Raw genomic sequence first — 20,326 nt, forward strand, 5'->3', positions numbered from 1 at the left:
ACGCGCTGTGCTGTGTGCGTCTGAGGTCCACAGCGAGGGTCAGTGAGGCAGCCGCGGCCTGTCCCCAAGCCCTGACCACGCTCAGGACCAGAAGCCAGCCTCCTTTGTTGGAGAGCGGTGTGGTGTTTGTTCAGTGCAGAGAGCAGGACTCATGTCGCTGGCACAGGCCCTCCCTGCCTCCCCCAGTCGAGCAGGGACGCTAGGAGGAGCTTCAGTGCTCAGCGCGCACTGGCCTCCGGAGAGCCTGGCTCCTGAGAACATTTCAGACGTTAGCAGCAAGGCCCGATCTCTGAGGCGTCGATGCCCACCCTGTGGCTGGCTGTAGCAGTGCCCTGCTGTCCCCCGCTGAGCCAGGCAGCGATGCTCCCCGCTCCTGGAATCCCCGGGCCTGCCTCATGCCCAACTTGAATCATGCGCAGCAGAGTACAGACTCGGAGCAAGCAGTAGTGTGCAAAAGCTGGCCTTCAGGTTGTAACTGTGTCACGGTCAGAAAGGACAAAGCCAGAGGAAAGGCCCCGCTGCCTGACGGGCCCCAGTGAGACGCGGGGACGACGCCCCGGCCGTCTGCAGGAGCTTTTCTGTCGCAGCTGGTCCTGCCCTGGGGTAAGGTCCGGAGCAGAGGCCACCGCATGCGGTCCACTCTGGTCTTCCTCTTGAGAGCTGTAGTGTTTGAAGAAATCCACAGCAGACTTCCCCAAGAAGTAAAAAAGCGCATGTGTGGCTTACCCAAAAATAATTAGAAAATTCTACAACATGCGTGCAGATACATATGAATTATAGACAAACAGAGGTGCACATAATTGTGTGATGTCCTGAGAGGTAGTGGGGAGGCCAGACACCTGTACTGTATGTGAAACATTTGTAAGTAAGAAAGTATCTCCAACTTTTTAGAGTGAGATATATGAAAAGCGTCACATGCCATGTGGAAAATGACGCGTGGGTGAAGAAGTCTGAGACGTTAGAGCATAATGAATATTTAAACATTTTTATTCCTATGATATTTAAAAATATTTATAAAGGAGATATTAAACCCATTTAAAATTTAGACGTTGAAGAAAAACAGGCAAGAATGAGCAGCCGTAAAAGGCTTATACTTCAGGAAAAAGGATCGACACCTTCAGTGTATTCCGTGCTTTGAGTTTTCACTGCTTCTCGGGCAGGCGGAGGACTGGGGCCTCGCCTTCCCCAAGTCGTGTAAAATCACTCTGGAAGCAGGCAGGTTGTAAATTATAAGCGAGTGAAGCAGTGCAAACGGCGTATGCATTTGTAGCTGGCAATCAGTATTAAAGGGGCGTAAGTACCCGTGTGCCGAGAGCCAGCGTGTGTCTTTGGGGACAGCGCTGGGATTTCCCGGTTTACTTTGTTATGTGTTCTTCTCTTGAGGACACAGGAAGACAGTGTGATCACAAATATTCTGCTTCTGGAAATTTTAAAAAAACTGCTCAGCTGCGTTTTGAGTGGAGAATAAGTAGCTCTGATGGTCCCGTAGGAGCAATACTCGAAGGGAAAACAGAGCCCAGGAGAGCCCAGGCTGTGGGACACGGCTGGGGACACCTGCTTGGCCTTCAGGCCATGTGGGCACGGAGATCTTGTGCCCTCAGTGGGTGGTAGGGGATGGAGCTTTGTCACAGACATACAGCGTGGCCCTCACTCCTGGAACCAGCTGCTGAAATTATCACGAGGACTGACGTAGGAGGACCGATCTCTGTTGGACTCTCATCCCTTGGAAAAGTATCTGAGAGCATCCGCCCAAGGAGGAGTGGTGCATTGTGGATTTGGGCCCACACCGTGGCTAGAAAGGGAGAAGGGAAAGTGGCGAGCCCCATATGGACCTCGCAAAGGCTCACTCCTGGTGACCACATCCTGTGACTACCTCCTGGTGACCACGTCCTGGTGACCATCTTCGGGTGACCACACCCTGGTGACCATGCCCTGGTGAGCACCTCCACCAGCCATGGAGGCTTCTGTGATGCAGCGTGGAGCATGAACCAGGAAACATCAGAGAGCCTGGGCCGAACCGAAGGCCTGTGTGTTCACATTACCATGCAGGGAGCAGAAAACAGTTTGGAATTGTGTAAGACAGAATCTCACCCGCAAGGGGCTACGTTTAGAGCGCTGAACCAACTGTGTGCCACTGTGAGAGGTGAGTCCACACCCTTGAAACCAGAGCACAGGCACGTGGCCGGCGCACGTGGCTGGTGGGGCTTCTGGGAGAGGAGGAATGCAGGCAGTGATGACCCAGCCCTTGGGGGACGGCAGGGGGACAAGAGGGAAGCAGTGGGGGGGACAGTGGCTGAGTCTCCGCCAGCATAGGAGGGACCAGACTCACTGCCAGCGATGCCAGGATGACGCGGGGCTGCCCGCAGCGCAGCGCCAGCGCGGCGGAGAGAGCACAGGCATCACGCGAGGCTTCTTGTCTCATGTGAGAAGGGCTGGGCTGGGCCACGAGCAGCCCCCGGCACACTGTGCTCACCTGCTACCGCTGGCCTCTCCGGGTCCCTGGGTCCCACTGCCCACCCTCACTGTCCACAAGAGAACTTCCTCGGTGCTGGGCGGCCAGTACTGCCCTGGACACGCGGCTGCCATCTGCTTCTGTGTCTGCTTGCTTCACCTCAGGTGATGAGCCTGCTCACCAAGCTGGTGCTGAGGGGCCTGGTCACCGCCACAGCTGTTCAGCTGTGGAAAGTGTTAGCCACGTGTGGCTGCCTATCACCCGTCTGCGTCCTGATCTCCCTCAGTCTTGCGTCTCTTCCTCCTTCGTCTGTGGCCCATGACCCTGGAGATTCAGGGTCCAGCAGCACAGGACTGAGGGCAGGCAGGGCCTGCTCCTGCTCCCTCCGCACACACGCATGGTGCTGCTCGGGGCCTGACGGTGACCTGGACCCGACCAGTCCGCACCCCTGGGAACCAGCTTCCTTCACAGAGACCAAGCCGCGTGGAGGCCAAGCCCGCGTCTCCACCTGGGAACCCGCCTGTGCAGGCAGTGAGCAGTGCAGGCTGTCAGAAGCAGAGCTCTTCTTCAGCCCTCCTTTGCTTCCTATTCCAGTGAGCGGGTCCGCGTGGCCAGAGATGCCGCCATGCTCCAGAAGGAACACGCTCAAGGGACAGGAGCTCCTTATGCATCCAGGGAAGGGTTCTGCGTGTGCAGCCCGGTGTGATGGCCCTGCCTGCCGGTGCAGCTCTCAGGAGGCTGAGGCAGGAGGATCACGCTGCATGTTTGAGTCCCACCCGGGCAAGGCACTGGATTCAATCTCCAGTACTATAAAATAAATAGTAAGAGGTTCTATATGCCCATCGAAACGCTGAGAAGTCCTTTGTGTGGCTGCAGACTATAGCCAACAGCCAGGTGCTCTGAGGGCATTAGGCCCTCTTGTTCCCCTGGAGTCCCCACCCTTGGCCCCTGGGAGAAAGCCACACTCAGCGCAGCAGGTGCCCGGCTGTGCGCTGGGCCTGCGGTGGCCTCAGGCTTCCAGGACCTGGGCCTGCAGGATGCGGTCGTCCACATTCTAGGCTGAAGTGAGGACCGAGGAGGCAGGGCGCCTCGGCCACGTCCCAGCATCCTCCAGGGAGAGGCAGGACCTCGGGGTCCCCACACCCCAGGCAGAGGCCCTTCGCACAGCTGCCTGATCCTGTGTCAGAAAAGGCTTAGATGTGGGTGCCGGGGGTCAGGACCAGCTGGACCTGATCGTGGGGTCGCTCGCTGGCTGCAGCTGCCGGGGATGATGAAGACACCGAGCGGCAATCAGGACACAGGACCTCTCGCTCCTGAGAGCCGGCGTCTCCCTCAAGTGCTGAGGCGTGCACTGCCTGCCTGCTCTGTGCAGAGTTGCTGCTAGCTCCTCGCGCACCGCCGCTGTCCGGGTGCGCTGTGGAGTGTTTCACAATGGCCGCTCCCCAGGTACCTGTCCCGGGCCCGCCTTTCTTAGAGCACAGTGTCGGCACAGTGGAGAGCCCGGCACACCGCTTAGGGAAGGCTCCTCAGCACCCCCACTGTACCCCACAGGGTGGCACAGCCCTCAAGACTGTCTTCAGCTGCTGGCTTGAGCCCGTTTCTTTCCCACTGTACCGTGTTGCGTGCAGCCTTGGCTGTGCTCCTACCTGGACGTCCCGGTCACCCTGGACAGGCCTGAGCACTGTAAGGGCGGCTTTACGTGAATGTGAGCAGGGCGTCACTTTTCACACACGTGAAGGAGCCATCTGCACAGCTCCGAGGGAGCACCGCGCAGTGGGAGTCATGCAGTGGCTGACAGGCTGCAGAGGCAGCCTGCCCGGCACCTGCAGGGAGCAGTGCCTACGCACCTCCCAGCCTGTGCAAGAGCAGGCCCTAGGATTCTGTTCCTCCAGTCGTGCTGAATATAGCAATTCAAAAGTCCAATCACATCGTTTAAAAGCTCTGTGAACCCCAAGTCCATAGCAGATGCTGGTCTGTGTGCTGGTGTCCTGGGGTGCTACACTGAGGCCCAAAGGCCTGCCCTGGGACTTCCCCTCCCTGTAAAGGTAGAATGGCTGCATGAATGACGGCCACAGCAGGCCACTGTGGTCAGATTTGATATAGGTTGATCAGAGGGGCCACAGCAGCCCGAGCCCCGCCCGAGCTCTGCGTCAGGTGCTGTGCACTGTGGAACCCCCGCGCTCTCTCTTGCAGGGACCACGGTGCCTGCCCTGCTGAACAGCACCTCCAACCAGCTCTACCTGCACTTCCAGTCCGACATCAGTGTGGCCGCGGCGGGCTTCCACCTGGAGTACAAGAGTAAGCTCCCCACCCCTGTGTCTTTCCTGGTTCCACTGAGCAATTTTTTTTTAAAAAGACAAAAAATACCCTGTTCTTTAAATAGTGAAATGCATTGGTCTAAAGCGATCTGTGAAATGGGCACTAAGTCGAATCTTACCAGTCCCAGGTTCTGTGGAAAACACCTCAAGACGAGAGATTACTGGAAAAACAGGACTCAGGAGCTGGAATAATTAGCTGTGTCTCAGGCTGCTGGTGGCAAGGCCGCAGTGCTCAGCCGTTTGTGGTAATGTGAACTTCCCTATGAGTATTAGCAAATACTGATATTAACGTCCAAAGCCGCAGAAGACTCTTAACTTCCAAGTGGACTGTCCTAGGCCGTTCATGTGTCGAGTCTCAAGGGCTGTTAAAATAAGAGGTACGAGAAGGAACCATGTCAGGGCCACGCACATGCGTGACTCACTTTAGCTGGAAGACAGCTTCGCAGAGGGGATGCTAACCTTTCCAAAACGCAGGAGAGACTGTGTTAATAGCCCGGTACATGGGATAACAAAGGTCAGCTTCACAAATCTCCTTGGGTGTTTGATTACCAGGTAGACTTGGAAAGGTAAGTGTGAATTTCCAGTGAGAGGGGCTTTATTTTAGGACAAGCTTTCAGGCACTAAAAATGCTTAATGTTGGTATGCATCTCCTTTAATAAGAAGTTAGAGAGAAGCAAATACACAGGTATGCTTTAATAAGTGACTTTTTGAAGTGAGACAAATAGTCTATTAGGACATGGAGCATGCATCCTGTGAAAAGCCAGACTCCCCGCTGATGATAAATATTCTGAGCCAGTCACAAGCTGCAGGCCTGGCGCACACTCTGGCTCAGTCCCTGGCTTGTCAGACCTCACAAGAAATTGCCTTCTGACTCGCGTGCATAGACGGGTTTCAGGTGTAGCCTAAGGTGATTGCGTGGGTGTGATCTGCCTAGGGTGTGTCTACATTGACACACTTTGTAAGCCTCTGCAGATAAAAATATATGTATTTTACCCATTATACCGGTAATATATTCATTTATGTTGTTAGCAGCCTTAGAATGGATAAATGCTCTTCCGACTGAAAGTTATCTTGTAGTTTCTGGTTGTACGTTTACATTATGTGGAAAGAGACGCTGGTAGAATAATTAGTCTGTAAGGGTTGTCTGCAGTCACTGAGTTCTCCTGTGGCTTCCAGCACCAGCAGCGTGATTAGTTACGTTCCACTTTGTTCCTCCTCAAAATAGTTCCCTAAAGGGGAGACGAGCCTATTTCTCAGGGACACAGACCTTGCTCAGGAATCAAGGCTTTCCTTGAGAAGGTGGGTTGCATCTGCGGAATCCCACATGCCTTAGTCTTTGCTTTGGCCAAGCACGGAGCCACATTTTACTTGTCAGTTTCTTTTCCAAGCGACTGTTCTCCGAAGCTGACACCATTGTGAGAGTCCAGCCCTTCGGATGTTAGGAGGAGGTCATTTTCTTGCTCTTCACCTTCAGAGCCTGCAACATAGATCTCATGAACTGTTTTGAGATTGCCCTCACTAAAGTCAGCGTCTGATGGCATATGGGCTTTCGACGCACCCGGCCAAGGGTTTCTAGTAATTTACTCCATGATGCATTCGGACAGCTACCTTAAATACATGCTGCCCATCTGCAAGCCTCTGAGCTGAAGGCTAACTAAAATATGTCTGCAAAATAAGTATGGGAGCAACTGTGCACACAGGTCTACCCTTGCTCACTCAGAGTCTGTCCCCGCTGTGTACCTGCCCGCAGACAGCCCTTCTCCTCAGAGGTGGTCGGCTGGGCACGCAGCTCTCGGGCTGCTCAGCCTGTGCCCCACTGGGGAGCTAAGAACTCCGAGGGTGTGGCCAGGCAGGAGATTACTGGGGATGCCTCTGGCTCCGCACCCAGGGAAGGAGTCCCAGTCCCCCAACAGAGCGCTTGCAGAAGTCTTGTTTGCCAGCAAAGATGGGCGCCTCAGCAGAAGCTGGAAGTGTGTGGAGACCGGGCTCCGTGAGTCGGTGCTGAGGCCCAGCCAGGCAGCCCGGGCGGCAGGCCCCCGCCGCTGACTGCACATTCTGCAGGGCAGGCTGGCCGTCATGTACTTGTGGTGGTTCGTGGGCCTTGTTTGCACAGCAGGCCTTCACTCCAGGTGGTCGCTGACAGGAAATTTCTCAAACCAAAGCCACTTTCTCTGAAAGAGACGAATTATAAAATATTAATGGTGCAAAGGGGACTCCAAGGTCGTTTAGTGCACTGTGTCTCCAGATTCCCGGTGATCCCGGGGGACCTGGGTCAGAGCTCAGAGGTGTCGGAGCAGTTCCAGCATTCTCCAGCCTTCAGCTCCTGTTCTGCACTGTGCAGTCGTTCAGACAGTTGGGAGTGAGCGCAGTGCCAAAGTTGTGCTGGGCTAGTCTAACAGAAACCAGACAAATCAGAGCAAGCAGTCAGAGCCTTTGGTTGCAAGCGTGTGGGCTGTGGGGACATTGCGTTGTCCTGGAAGGGCCCAGTCTGCCCCGACATGCGCAGCCTGCTCCTGCTCCTGCTTCTGGGGGAAGGTGGCAGTGACCGTCCTTGGACTTAGTCCAGGCTTGGTGGCCCCTGGGACAGGCATGCGTGAGGCTGAGCACGTGGCCCATGCTGGTGGTCGGTCTGCCCACCGTCTGGTCTTCCCTGCACTCCTCCCTGTGGGTCAGACCTTCTCAGATCCTCTCTGAGATTGCCATTCCCCACGTTCTCCGCCCGCTTCTGGACCAGTGTGTCTGCACTGGGGGTGCACTCGACCAACTCCTAAAATCCGAGGTGCTCAGGCCTCGTGTGCACCTCCCTCACGCGGGAGTCTCGTCTGTGTGGTGTTTCAGCTCCTCCTGTGTCACGTTACAATCTTACCCCATTTGCTTCTGACGTCTGTCATTTATCCTTATTGGTGCATTTTATTTTTATTGGTGCTACCCATGAACCACGTGGGCTTTTTTTTCGCTTAATCATGATCTTACAGAGTGACTACAAATAAGAAAACCACTATTTCATACTTTCTTTCTGAAACCGTGAGCACACGTCTACAGCGCTCCAGGGCCACACTCATCCTGGGGAGCTGGCTCCCCCACGTGACAGGTCTCAGTCTGTGGCTCTTTGCCCCCTGCCCTGTCCCTCCTTCATCTCTGCATTCAGTGAGAAGGAGACCCCAGCTCTGGTGAAGAGCGCTCTGCTTCACTTTTGTCTTTCACTCCTCGCTCTCACCCACGCTCTGCTCCTCCTCCTATTTGCAAGCATCCCTCCTGCTTTCTAACGTCTGCCCTCCGTCTGGCTGCAAGTTTATGCCTTGCTTCCATTTCCGCTGTCTGCATTGGGCTCACTGCAGTTCTGGCGAGTTCCTCGAACCCAAGGTCCGGTGTTGGGACCCTGAGCTGCAGGCGGCAGTGCTGGGAAGGGAGGAGCAGTGGCCAGCGCCAGGGTGCTGTGCACGTGGCCCTCGTGGGGGTTGCGTGGCCGCACAGGACCAAGCTCTTCACCAGAGATGGGGTCTTCTTCTCACTCCTACCTGCCCTTTCTTCAGCCCTCCACTTGGGGAGGCACTGAGAGGAAACCTTCAGCGAGTACCATACCCAAGTCTGCCACTTGCAGCCTCCTGAGCTGCGAGCTGACAGAAGCTCTCTCCATTGCCAGATGCCCGGTCTGCAGTGTTTCCTTACTGCAGCACAAGCAGACACAGACAGGAAGAGCAGGGAGTCGGTCAAAACCTTTTCTGCCTGAAGATGTCTTATACAGAAGGTCTACTAACAGTGAGTTCCTTCTTGCTGAAAAAGTGATTATTCATCTTCCATTTTTGAAAGATAGTTTTGCTGGGTATGGAATTCTTAGTTGACTGTTTCTGTTTTCAGTACCTTAAGGATGTCTCTTCACTGTCTTCTCACTTCTTCATTTATAATAACAAGCCTGAAATGTTTCCCATTTATGCATTCCGCCGGCCCTTTTCCATGGCTTATTCAAGATTTTTCTCCTTACCTTTTATTTTTGTCACATTGACTATAATATGTATGCGTGTCTGTGCCCCTGTGTGTGTGTGTCCCCGTGTGTGTGCCCATGTGTGTGTGTGTGCCTGTGTATGTGTGCACCCTTGTGCATGTGTGTGCACCCTTGTGCATGTGTGTGCACCTGTGTGTGCTTGCTATTCATTCTGCTGTGTATAGTCTCTGATATGTTTGAATCTGTGCTTTGGAACCTTTTTCGTCACAAAAATGTTGGTTGTTGTTACCCAAAACGCCTCTTTTGCCCGACTCGCTTTCTGGTTCTTCCGAGGGGATGGACGCGAGCCTGGGCGGTCCTGCCTCACAGCCCCTCGGCTGGGCCTGCTGTGCTCGCCTCTTGGTCTTGCTCGGATGCCGAGCATGGGCGGCTTCTTCCTGCTCATCCCGTATTTCTGCTGCTGCGGAGCGTGCCTGGGACGCCTTCTGCACCGACACTAGGTGTGCTGCTTGTCCGGCAGACTTTCCATTTGGCCTCCTGTAGTTACCGGCAAAGCTCTCCCTTCCCTTCAAGTACGTCAGCCGCTCTCCCACTCTGTTCTCTGTTCGCACAGCTCCTTGAAAGTCCCCTCCACCGCTCCTGTTCTTTGTGTGTGCGCTGAGCGTGGCTCTTCAGCATCCTCTGTCTCATGCTGGGTTGCTGTTTCTCGCTTTTCCTCACGTCTCACCAAGGTTCGTGGACCTGGACACCAGGAGTGCGCTGGGCCCTGGCGGCCACTGTGCATGACTGAGCCTGAAGGGGGCTCGGGGTGGAGCGCGGCCCTGCTCTGCTGTTGCTGTGGCAACCTGCAGTGCAGCGTGGGCTGACGTCAGGTCCTCTGCAGGCGAGCTGTGCCTGGCCTGCCCCCAAGGTGGGGCAGGGCTCAGTGTCAGGATCCCCTTGTGACGGGGCTGTGCACCTCTGGTAGGCACTTCCTCATTGCTGTGATGAGGACGCTGGCATAGAGATGCTAGGGGAGGAGGTTTATTTTGACTCTCATTTGTAGAGGCTGCAGTCCGTAGTCAGCTGGCTGGAGGCAGGGTGGCACAGCAGAGCAGACTTGGGGAGGACAGTGTTACTAATGTGGTATGAGAGAGCAGCAGGAAGCCCTCCTTCTCTCTTCCTCTCTTACTTTGACCACACTAGACGGTGCTGCTGATGCTCAGTGAGAGTCTTCCCTCTTTAGGAACTCCGTCGTCTGTGTACAGAACCATGTGATGTAGCACCACACACCTGCAGCCCAGCACCGCACGCCTGTAGTCCAGCACCGCACACCTTAGTCCAGCACCTCACACCCTAGTCCAGCACCTCACACCCTAGTCCAGCACCACACACGCTAGTCCAGCACCACACACGCTAGTCCCGCACCTCACACCCTAGTCTAGCACCGCATACCCCTAGTCCAGCTCCGCACACCCTAGTCTAGCACCACATACCCCTAGTCCAGCTCCGCACACCCTAGTCCAGCACCACACACCCTAGTCCAGCACCATACACCCTAGTCCAGCTCCGCACACCCTAGTCCAACACCACATACCCTAGTCCAGCTCCTCACACCCTAGTCCAGCACCACACACTCTAGTCCAGCACTGCACCCCCACAGCCAAGCACCGCACACCCTAGTCCAGCACCACACACCCTAGTCCAGCATCACACACCCTAGTCCAGTACCACATACCCTAGTCCAGCACCACACACCCTAGTCCAGCACCGCACGCCTGTAGTACAGCACCGCACACCCTAGTCTAGCACCGCACACCCCTAGTCCAGCACCGCACACCCTAGTCCAGCACCTCACACCCTAGCCCAGCACCGCACACCCTAGCCCAGCACCGCACACCCCTAGTCCAGCTCCGCACACCCTCGTCCAGCACTGCACCCCCACAGCCCAGCACCGCACCCCCACAGCCCAACACTGCACCGCCACCTGGGTGTGAGACAGGAGGTATGGATCGGGTGAGGTGGGGGCCCTCCCCTCTGGCCCCACGACCCTGCTGAGCTCGATTACTCAGGGGAGCACATCTGTGCCCCAACCTGTCCTCCAGTGAGGTCTGGCCCAGAGGAGGCCTGCGTGTCCATCCCGTGTCCCGCAGGACCTGGTCTTTTACAGTAGAGATCACCTGGGTGCTCCCAGCTACAGATCGCTTGTAGCATAAGAAAGTTAGGATGCAAGGCGGAGCCTCGTCACACCGGTGCCCCGCGAAGCAGGTTTCGTTCTGCAGACTCCCACAGCCCATGCATGGGATTTCCAAATTGCTCTAGTTCAAGAGACTTTTTAATTTAAAGCTTCAAACATTGCTCTAGTGGGTTTCAAAATTACTCTTGAGGTTTCAGGGTTCTTTGATTGCTCTAGTGCAAGGATAGTTACATGAATGCTAAAAGATATGATTTGAGGTTAATGGTGGAGAGTGCTCCGCGCGTGTTGGTTTTAAAAATGAGAGCGTCCATCCAGCAGCCAGCGCCTGTCTGTCTCACTCACACGTACCTTTTCCATAGCGGTATCGGTCTCCTTGTACCTCTGCGGAAGTTGATAGGTGACCCGGGATGCGTATTGCAGGTCTGTAGCTCATGCTTTACAACACAGATCAGCTATCATGGGATTACCCAAGCTAATTGGCAGTTGTCCCTATTTATAGATCAATTGCAATAGAAACTACGTATTCTGGATTTTCTATGTAGCAGCACACACATAACAAGCACGTTTTTAAAGTCTGAGCCTTCTAATTAAAAACTTACCAATTGGTGTTCATCCGCCGCGCCGTGCGGAGGGGCGGCTGCCCGCGCTCCTCGCCCCACCCTTCCGCTCTTGGCCCCGGGGGGCCCATCGCACGAAGCTCCGTTTCCAGTTTTCTCTTCAGTTCCTTTCTTCTGCTTTGCGTCCCCGCCCTCGCCCCAGATCTCCACCCGCCGCTCCCCTCCATCTGTCGCGACGCCCCACTTCCTGTTGTTATTTTGCTCTTTATGTGGTGGTTTTCTCCTGCAAGAGAAGCCGTGCACTGTTCAAGCTCAAATGTCTGATTTATTTTTTATCGAGTTTTTTTCATTTATTTGAAACCATAACATTTCTCCCTTGATTCTGTTACTTTCATGAATTACACAGAATAATTTTAGGATATTAAGCTGACCTTGTATTTCTAAGAGAAATCTTGCATAGTCATACTATATTATCACTTTTTCCTTGCTATCTTCTTTTCTTTTAAAGAGAATAAAAAATTGTAAAGCATTCAGTTATTTATTCTTTCCTCGGCGCACGAATGACCCAAGTGTGTCCTTCCTGAGGCCGGGTAGCACTCCAGAGTCCCCGTCTCTGCACACACGCCTTGTCTCCTGATGGACACAGGCCGCTGTAGAGATCTAGCTGGTGCGAGTTGCGCTGCTGTACAGTTCTTTACTGAATTTGTCTATGACTGGGCATGAGCTGGGTGTAAAGTGACCCCGAAACACCCAGATTCAGGCATCTGTTCTAAATGAAAATCACGTGTGCGGTGCCTGTGGCCTCGCAGCTGTGGCCCCAGGCCCGCCAGGACACGAGCCAGGCAGCCGGAGGACGAGGCCGGGCAGAGGGTTCATTTGGCCACTATGTCTTGGGATTGGACAGGGCTCCCTCCCGCTCGGCGGGTGGGAGCCCAGTGGTGTGGACAGAATTTCCATAAGCGTGTACAATGTGAGTAGGGGCTGGCAGACAGGCTGCAGGGCATCAACCTCGCACCTGCACGGGGCAAAGAGGCCACCGACCTGTGACCGACCAGCGGGCAGCGGTGCGGGAGACACTCACAACGTTGCGGATGGAGCAGACCGGGGTCAGCAGCTGCGCTGGTGACAGCCCGAGGGAGGTCGGACAGACCTGAGTCAGGGAGACAGACAGGGACAGAGACAGAGAGGGGCAGGGAGCGAGGGGAGGGGAGGTGCCTGGAGAGGAGGAGCAGGAGCGAGAGGAAGCCTTTCAGCCTCGCACTATAGCAAAACTTTCGAAAAAGTTTCCTTCTAGTTATTATGAAAAAAGAGGGAAAATGAGGATAAAACTAAACATAGCCGCTCCTGCACTGTTTAATTTGAATGTTGTAAGGTAAGTTTAAAGTGAGGTGATTGTCACATTTTTAGCATTCTTGTAAGTTTCATGAATTTACCTTAATCAGCGAGATAATTATTGATCATTATCAAATGAATATAGAATACATACAATTACATGTTATTGATATGAACTTATTCTTACAAAGTAGTATTATATGTAAGTTCAAAACAGGATGAAATTGCTTCTTCTATTCATTATATAATTAGTAGTCAGGATACATTGAAAAACATGAATGCATATCTAAGAATTTACTAAAAAGATACAAAATCAGATGTACAAGTAAGGTTTTCTAGACTTCTCAGCACCTGTAGCATCTGTGTATATGTATTTGGAGTTAGTGATTTCTTTTGAAGTAAGATGAGATCCGAGTTGTTGATTCCTCAAAGTATTTCCTGTGCAGTGTGGGTTTGGTTTATGAACTCTCGGCCTATTCCTGTCTTCAACATTTCTACCTACTTTCTCTTCCAATAGATTTGTTGTTTCTGTTTCAATGTCTAGATCTTTGATCCGTTTTGCCTTTAGTTTAGTGCATGGTGAGAGACATGGATTTGATTCTAGTCTTCGGCACGTGGCAAGCCACTTTTCTAGCTCCAGTTATTCAGGTGGCTGTCTTTCTTCCAGTGAACAAGTTTGGCCCTTTTAGAGATCATACTTATAAGTGAAATGAATCAGATTGCACGTGTAAACATCATATTGTCTCCCTAGGTTAAAGACCTGAAAGAGTAAATAAAATCCAAAAGGTGCAATTGATATTATGACAGGCAAATAAGCTGCACAAAAAGAAAGAACAACTCGGGTGAGGGAAAGGAGAAAAGAAAGAAGGAAGGGGGATGTGTGTGTGCACAGGGGAGCCAAGATGGTGGTACTACTAATTTCTGTTGGTCCACTGAAAGGGACAGTTAGTGTTTATGCTGTCCGACCACTCTTGTGTGCCTCTCTGTGGTAATCTGTGCAGCTACTTCGAAGATAACAATGTTTAATAGAAGAACATTGTTGATTTCCTATCATTTTGGGTTTTTTGTGTATTTAGTACAGGGTCCACAGGGTCTCACTACGCAGATCAGATCCTCCTGTTTTCGGCCTCCCAGGTGCTGGGACTGCAGGTGCGCGCCACCATGCCCAGTCTCAGTTGCAATCTGAGCAAACCCCAGGGGTAGGGCCGGCTCAGCATGCCAGGGGATCGAAGCCCCAGCCCGTGTCTAGCTAAGCAGGCGCTTTAATCCGCTGGGCTATCTGGCCAGCCCTCATCATCATGTTTTGAAATTCTATGTCATTTTTAATGTTTTTTTCTTTTTATTTTGTTTAAAATTAAGAAGGAATATTTAAAAAAAGAAATTAGTCAAATGAAAAACAATGAAACTAAAGAGAAACATACATACGCATTAGCCACTTATAATAAAACAGTTGCTATTAAACTTTACATTTAGCTTTGAGTCTTACTCTAAAAGAAAAAAGTAAGTGGCATTTATTTACATAATTCTCTTTTAAACAACGAAACTATAGTAACTAATATAGAGAAATTAGCTCCTTCTTCTACGTCCTGAAAGGTACTTGTCATTTTTAAGAGGCCAGTCTTCAGGAGAGGCTTCCGGGAATGGTATCTGTCTTACTCTTGCCGGGTTTTGTCCAGTGTTGGCGCGCGGCAGGACGAACTGCTCTGGTCTCCGCGGGCGGCTGAGCGATCACGGGATCGAGCCGCAGGTCACGCTCTCGGTCGAGTCATGTCAGTTACGGGTTCTTTTTCCAGTCCTCTCCCTGAGGCTTGTTTTCAGGGACTAAGTGTCCTCAGTCTCTTTGTGAATTCATCTCATAAGCAGCACTCGAAAGGAGGGATCTGAAGGAGGACTGAAATGCCAAGAGCGGCCTTAAGCCTTTGGAGCTTGCAGGGCCAACGCTTTCAGCACAGTGCCGCTGTACCTGCGCGCTGGCAGCCCAGACTGGCCCTCTGACCAGTCGTAAGTCATGCTCGTCGTGAATGTGTGCTTTAATGAGACCGTCATCTCACATGAGTGGTTCTGTAGGTTCTCGATGTGCTGTGTGACCCCGGCACCTGCGAGGGGAGCGGGGCAGGCAGCCTGGCACCTGCCGCCACCCTGGGTGCTATGGGGAGACGTGCTCCCCACCACGGAGGAGGCGCAGCCCTTCCTGGAAGAGGCCCCCAGAGCATAGCTCAGCCACCCCCGACAGGGCTTTTCTTCCTCACTCCACACGAAGGCCCTTCGTGGGCTTCCGTATTAACATGAATGAATCAACCCATAAGATTAAGTATTTTCATCCCCCAGAATTCCCCTAAGGCCTTCTTATAACTCTGCATTTTGACAAAGAATGTATTCCTCTCTTCTACCAAGTGGCTTTCGCGCGCACCAGCCCCATCAGTCACAGGTCTGCACACCACCGTCCCAGGCCCTGCCTGCCTCCGGGACCCGCACGGTTCTGAGGAGCGGAGAGCTGGCTTCTGGCCAGCACAGAGCTCTGCGTCCTCCAGAAAGCGTGACGTCCGTGCTGCAAGGTGACTGTAGGGTTCCATGTTCATGTTTCTGTCGAGTGTAAGCAAATGAAGCCTGTCAGTCAGAAATGTCTTCTGCCTCTGACACTGGGGAATTTAAAAACATACTAAATTTAAGCAGAATGTGCTACATGAATTATTTCACCACACTTTGACTTTGTGCCCAAGAGAAGGGGTAAGGAAGGCTCTGCCTGTCCCCTCCAGGACTGTGGCATTGCCAGCCTTGCTGTGGCTGTACTTAGATCCCCCCCAGAGCCTTATGTGGCCGCGGTGCTTGCCGGAAGCGGCTGGAGCTAGAGCATGCTGCTGGGATTAAGGGTGTGCGGCTGGTGGATCAGCCCACTCATGCTCGGCAGAGCTCTGGCTAGGATTAAGGCTGTGAGTGCTGCACCCTCCTTCCCAGCAGGTGCAGGACCTTGGGCATCGCCAACAAGTACAGCAGTTCCTAAAGGCAGTGTCCACGCTGCCCACATTGTTTAGTGAGTTACGTGGGTTTCATTACGGTGGACTGTCAAGCTTGAGATGATGTCACGGAACTTTTCCAGATGGCTCTGGAGCCATTCCTCAGCCAGACATTATCACCTGACCCTTCATCTGGATGACAACAAGCTGGAAGCCAACGCCTGTGAGGAGCTGTATGAAGATCTCAGAGGCAGGGCCAGGCTCCGAAGCACTAGCACGCTCACTTATGTCAAAGATCACGAAGATTGAGCAGTAACGTAAGAAACATGCTGTAGAGGAAGCCACTGGGTGACAGGCACATGCAGAACCTGCTTGGAGGAGGGCGTGGCTGGAGGCATGAGGACCTGGGGGACACAAGGCGGGTGGGGCAGGCAGGGCTGCTGTGCCAAGGTGTGCTGTCTCCTGCATCCTGCCTGGAACTGGCAGCTTTGGGGCCAGCAGCGAGGGGTGTGGCCCATCACACAGGAGGACGGGGCAGCCATTCCACGCTGAGGTGAGAGGCAGACACCTTGGGAGGAGTCCGTGTGCAGCTGCACTCAGGAGGGCGGATGCACAGGACTGGAAAGGGACGCTGTACTGGAGGACGAGGAGCTCCAGGAAGGCAGCCCGAGTCGCAGAGCGATGCAGAGCCACTCGGCCAGTGGTAAGCCGACTGCAGTGCGTCCACATTCTGAGCTCCTTGTAAGTGTGGGTAAGGGATGCTCTACAGGACATGGGACGGAGGGGACAGCCCTTCACAGGTGAAACAGAGCACTCCGGAAGGACTGTCCTACCGCCACCTCCCCCAGTCCTTCTGTGCCCAGAACTGCTCGGCCCCGACCTCAGACCTGCAGAGCAAGGCTCAGAGCGTGACCGGCCGGAGTTCTCATGGTGCCGGCTCAGGGTCGCGGGGTCTCAGCCCCGCCTGGACTCCTTCCCGCTCCTCATCTCTGTTCCCTGGCTACTCACCACGACAGTCTGCAGGCCCCACTGGAGAATGCAAAGCCCTGCTAGTTTTAACATCCTGGAGGTGTTAGACAGAATAACATCATGAATTCCAAAGCACACAAAAATACCTTGAAACCAAAGGCATGACTAGAAACGGCATAATCGTGTTTTTCAAAGGATCACAATCTGTCTGTGAGGAGCGGTATGTTTTCACACATGGGTTTGCACTGAAATTAGCTTCCTGTGGCACAAAAGCCTTAGCTTTGCCTATCATTTGGGCTTAGGGGCTCTTCGTGTGCGTAGAGAATGCCGGCTTCCTAGCTGTGAGGTGCCCCGTGTTGGGTTGCCGCAGTCCAGTGCTGAAATCCCATCACTCGGCAACGTGGCGTCCCACAACTCGCTTCTGCCTGCCGTCCAGGACTAGACAGATCCGCATCTCGTGACAGACTGTTACGGAGGTGAGCTCCCGAAATCCGTGATGAGCTACACGAGTTAGTTATGATTGCGTGACAGGGTGCGTCTAGGTCCTTGACATCCTTGGAAATACGTAGGTCTGTACGATAGGCCGAGCTGCGGCCTTTCAAGTCCATGAGCAGCCCAGGTCACCATAGTGCATGACAAAGAGAAGACGCCTGCTATGCGTGAGGAAGGGCAACGCTTGCAGTGGGTAAGGACGCCCCGGCACCAACGACCAGTGCTGGCCAGAGGGGCTCAGCCGGCTGGGCCCCGCGAACCCCGTGCCCCGCGCCCTTTAAATGGGCAAGCGTGCACTCGCACAGTTCAGCAAAGTGCAGCACAGGGCATTTGCATCTCTAAAGTCAAGCCCGGCTCCCCTGTGGGGAAGGCCCCCCGTGGGGGTGAGTGGAGAGGCAGGGGCTCCCCAGGGAGGGCTGGAGCGCACAGAGTGGCCCAGCCAGGGAGCCAGGCGGCAGCCCCGAGGCTGACTTCAGGCCCCGGCTCGGGGACACAGCCCCGGCCTGCCCTGGTGAGGCTTGTGCTGTTCGCTTTTCTCCTCGCTGAGGCAGAAAGCCCGGCACTCAGACCTCCAGAGGAGAGGGCTCCTCGGCCCTGCCCTCCAGAGCTTTCAGCCCTGTGGCTGGCTCCAGGCTGCGCTGGAGCAGAGCTGGAGGCAGAGGGCAGTTCCTGGTGCTCGCAGGAAAGCAGAAGACGCCAGTGGAAAAGGAGAGGCTTCTGTGTGACCCTTATCGCGTCTGTAGGCCCTCCTGGGGGACACTCAGTGCTGCAGGAGGGGAGAGAGCGAGGGAGCCAGTCGCGGTCGGCGGAGCCTACGGGGTGCACCACCAGCCCCGGGAGCTCCCGGCTCCTCCCAGTGCACACCTGCTTCTCGCCTGAACACTGCCCTTCCTGCGTGGGGCTGGTGTGTGTGCAGACAGGGAGACACGCTTCTTGCTCTCTTTTCGTCTCCTTCCTTCCCTTTCCTCCATCTCCTGATCCCCTGGCCATTTGAACAAAAGCTGTCACCCTCCTGCTCAGGGCAGCTGAGAAGAGGGAAACCATACTCGCTTGTCTCTTGATACCTGGTTTATTTCCTCACTGCCCACATGCTGTGCTCGCTGTTCGTCCCCCTGGCTGGCTTCCTTCCTTTGAAGGCTAAAACTCCATGGCGTGCGCATGCGGCCTGCTCCTTATCGGCCTGCCCGCCCGCCCGTGGGCACCTGGGCTGCTCCCACCATTGGCTCTGATGGATAGTGCTTCAGTGAGCGTGGCTGTGCACACCTCTCGGGGATCCTCACCCAGTGCTCGTGGTACAGCCCTGCAGGGCGAGCACAGGATCGTCTTGGTGTTCTCTTTCTAGTGCTCTGGGATCCGCTCCCTGTTCTCAGCGACTGGCGAGACCTTCGCCTTCCCCTCAGCCGTGTGCAGGGCGCAGCTTCTGCGCGTCCCTTACAGCGCTTGCTCCTTTCTCACTTGAGCTCAGTGGCCATCACCGTAGCGGGTGCCCAGGGATAGCTGACTGCAGCTCTGGTTTACATTAACTTTAAGCCCTGCGCCGAGGGACAACTTTTCCTAGGGTGTGACCCCAAATGCACCTCTCCTTCCTCGGTTGTTGGGGTCTGGCGTCGTGTCTCGGAGGCAAGACAAGTAACCAGGCCACCCACCATCTGCGGCCCCATCTGCAGTTTTAGTTGCGTTTTGTGAACTTTTAGGTTTCCTACGTGTAAAACTGCCAGATGTGAGCAGAGAGCAGTGTACTGCCTGCCGCCACCTACGAGCCTTTTCGTTCTATTTTATTGCTATTGCATGAGCTAGAAATTCCAGCAGTACTTTGAACACAGCGGCCAGCCTGCCCCCGTAGCCTTGACCTCAGTCTTACGTGGGAAGTGCTCAGTCTTTCATCGCTGGGCCAGATTCTTTTGGTGGAATTTAGGGTTGGAGTTCAGTTCTTGAAATTTTGCTGATCACGCTTTAAGTAATATAGTAACCTAGTACATCACATTATTTAGCATTTGGCTTTGATACGACTGTTACCCTTTGCATGGGCATCTAGTGATACCAGCGCTTTAAAATGTTAGCGTGTACAGAATAGGCCATCAAACTTCCTCAACAAATGCTTCAAGTGTACGTTTACTGTGATCAAATATCAACACAGAAATGCACAGTGGTACCTTTGAATACAAAACAGCATTCTACAAAAATAGGGTCACCACATTTATTGAAAAACTCAGGGGAAAAATATTCAGCCCTGTGGGCCAAGAGAAATCAGTAATACAAAAAAAAAAATTAGTCACATCTAGATTTGGTCTAGCAGAGATTGCCAACTAAATCTAGTTATAGAACATTAAAAGGAAAGTTATTAGAATTATGAAGATTTTTACTCAAAATTTATCATTTCAGAATGTTTCCATGGGGCTAGGATACTGGCACAGGGTCTGCCTGGCAAGCTTGAGGACCTGAGTTTGGTTCCTGGTACAAAAAACAACAACAACAACAACAAAAAAAAAAACCCTAAAACAAAACCTGGTTTCCTTGACTTGGTGATCCCTGGCCCTGCTTCGTCCCCAGCATGGCAGTTGGAGCTCAAGGCCTCGCACTTCTTACACTCATGAAAACAATTTAAAAATGAACAGCCAGTTTCAGTCATCCCAGGTATTAGAGGCCTGTGTTTGATTTGATGTTTTTCCTAATAACATATCTGACACTTAAGTTAAGCAGCCTGAGAATCCTTCAAAAACACATCATTGTCTTCGTTGTTTAAACATAAAATGGACCTTTAACTTCAAATGCTGGAAACTCCAATAAATGCATGCGTGGTTAGATTTATTTTATACAACTGAGGAAAAGTTCAAGTGTAAGGCTGACATTTAAGCATTTTGGCTCAGCCTGGTGCTCTGAATCTCCTGATCCATGTGTCTCCCTTGTAAAAGCTAAGTGGAGCGAGTTACAGGATTTGTGGTAAGTAGCTGGGCGGCAGTGCCTCCGGGTGCCCAAGCGCCTTTAGTGCTTAATTTGGTTTATGGAAGACGTAACTGCCCCAAATGCACACCAGTAGCCCTGCGCCCTCATACAAAATAGGGTGCTCTCCTCCCCGCTCCTGCGGTACCTGGTCAGGGACGTGTTGGTGCGCAGGCCTGTTTGTTTTATATAT

General features: G+C 53.3%; 1 protein-coding gene across 1 annotated transcript in view; it reads left to right on the forward strand.

Moving 5' to 3' along the window:
* The window catches only part of Csmd1 (CUB and Sushi multiple domains 1), a 1,642,653-nt gene that overhangs the window by 1,461,294 nt on the left and 161,033 nt on the right, over positions 1 to 20,326 (forward strand). Inside the window, exon 37 of the mRNA XM_012517218.2 lies at positions 4,646 to 4,750. Within this exon, the coding sequence (XP_012372672.2) occupies positions 4,646 to 4,750 (105 nt within the window). The remainder of the gene's footprint in view (positions 1 to 4,645; positions 4,751 to 20,326) is intronic.

The sequence above is a fragment of the Octodon degus genome, unplaced genomic scaffold (assembly GCF_000260255.1).
Source record: "Octodon degus isolate 3935 unplaced genomic scaffold, OctDeg1.0 scaffold00155, whole genome shotgun sequence".
Taxonomy (NCBI): Eukaryota; Metazoa; Chordata; class Mammalia; order Rodentia; family Octodontidae; genus Octodon; species Octodon degus.